Here is a 2,231-nt window from a genome sequence, read left to right as displayed (position 1 = left end):
CATCATACACACAGTGTGCTTGCATTGCTTGTTTTTAATGCATATACCAACTATTGTTGTATTTTTTTCTATGTGTACTCAATAAATATAAATCTTTTATACATATATGTTCTATTTTATACTATTGTGCCTATAAAGTCCCACCCCTAGGGGAATTTTTTGTCAATATATGATATTAGGGATGTGGCACACCTTATAGAGACTCATAGCAGGAACATACCCCACATTACATTTCTATCTCACATAAAGGGTATGTTTTGTTTTGTAAAAAAAAAAAAAAGAAAAAAAATTAGCCCACAATTACAAACTTAAAGAAATAAGAACATAGGGCATCTCTAATTGAGTTGGCAGTGTTGTTTGACTCAGGGGCATTTGATTCGCTGGACTCATTTACTGCACAATTGTCTTCATCATAGTCCTCATTATGAATTTCACAAAAATTGTGAAGCAAACAACACGCTGTGATGGTAGTATTAATGTTTTTGATGTTACAGTCGTACCTTTTCATCAAGCACCGCCATCTTCCCTTGAGACAACCAAAAGCCCTCTCGACAGTCATCCGTGCTTTGCTTAGCCTGTGGTTGAAGACAGCCTGTGCCAGTGTTGTGCCTCTGTTTTCTGGGTATGGTTTCATTAACAATTTCAGTAGAGGATACGCTGCATCCCCTAATATCATTATTGGCACATCAACATCTTGAAATCTCTCTGTGCTTTTAGGGAACAGTGTACCACTGTGGCCCCTCTGATAAAGTGATGAATTTCCAAACACTCTAGCATTGTGTACTTTGCCTGGCCAGCCTACATTGATGTCCCAGAACCTCATTCGATGGTCTACCACCACTTGTAGAATGACTGAATAAAAGCTTTTACGGTTATAATAGTCCACTGGACTGTCTGGTGGACATAAAATACCAATGTGGGTACTATCAATAGCCCCACCACATTGTGGGAAACCCCAATGGTCATGAAAACCTTGAATTGTGACCTTGAATTCATCTTCAGAAGGTGTTTTGATGTACACTTGGAGCAATTCCTGTACAATGACTGATGTAACATATTTTGTTACCATACAAGCAGTGGACACTCCAATCCCAAATAAATTTGAAATTGACCTGAATTCCAGGTTTGTAGCCAGCCTCCAAATACATATTACAACTTGCTGTTCCAAAGACAATGGTCTTCTAAATCTGGTGATATGTATTTCCAGATGTGGCCTGAGGATATCGCATAGCTGCATGAACGTGGTCCTCTTCATCCTAAAATTCTTGCACCATTCATCTGTCCAGCTGGTTAGGACATGATTCCACCACACACCAGATCAATGACGTATCCAAGTTCTCCTATGACTTGAAAGAAAATGAAGCATTACACAATCTATGCTATAAACAAGAATGTATAATTATTGTTAAATATACTTGTATTTATATATGTATGTGTGTATATATATATATATATATATATATATATATATATATATCTACATTACATATATATACACACACAAATATAAATATATATGCACACACACATTATATATATATATATATATATATATATATATATATATATACACATATAAAAATAGGAAAAAAATATATATGTGTGTGTGTGTGAGAGAGAGACACTGTGTGTGCACTTACCTTGACGACAAGCGGGATTGATGAACTACAAGCAGAGAGATGATTTCTGCATGCCTTCTCAAAAATTGACGTCGGCAGACAGCACGTTGTCTTTGAAACGATTTCAGGATATTTGCGGCAGACAGAGGCAAGTGTGTTTCTATATCATTTCTTTGAAATAAAAAAAAAAGAGTCAAAAATGGAAGTACAACAGTGAAGCGAGCAATTCTATCCATTTTGGCTCCTTCTCGTTTACAGCGGTTGCCAAGAAACATGAGTATGCGCCGGCTGCAGTTTGATGACACAAGCATACCACGGTTCGCATACAAAAATCAAATGTGAACACAGTCCATCCGGGGCAGGGGGAGGGGGGAGCAATCAAACTCTGGTTCGGACCAGGCAATCACACCAAGTGTGAAAACACCCTAAAAGAAAATACACATTTTTGCAGCCCTGTATTTATTAATGATTTATACATGACTAAATGTATTTTTCTAAATGCAACTAGTGTAAACAAATTAATTCACTGATACATTTTCTAATAAAGTTTTTCAATATCCTATACAATAAAACTCAGACTAAGAAAGAGAGTGTGATGAGGCTCGGGTCACA

General features: G+C 36.7%; 1 protein-coding gene across 1 annotated transcript; it reads right to left on the bottom strand.

Annotated features, from left to right (window-relative positions):
• Positions 1-289: 289 nt before the first annotated feature.
• LOC309544972 (uncharacterized protein) lies at positions 290-1,863 on the bottom strand (the record flags this gene model as incomplete). The annotated part of the gene is made up of 2 exons (XM_082243999.1): positions 1,641-1,863; positions 290-1,340 (listed from the first exon to the last, which is right to left on the bottom strand). Exon 2 carries the CDS (start codon positions 1,253-1,255, stop codon positions 290-292), a length of 966 nt encoding a protein of 321 aa, XP_082100125.1. The 5' UTR covers positions 1,256-1,340; positions 1,641-1,863.
• Between the last annotated feature and the right edge of the window lie 368 nt (positions 1,864-2,231).

The sequence above is a fragment of the Pelophylax lessonae genome, assembly GCF_965119305.1.
Source record: "Pelophylax lessonae genome assembly, chromosome: 1".
NCBI lineage: Eukaryota > Metazoa > Chordata > Amphibia > Anura > Ranidae > Pelophylax > Pelophylax lessonae.
This window is presented reverse-complemented; position numbering and strand designations above follow the sequence as displayed.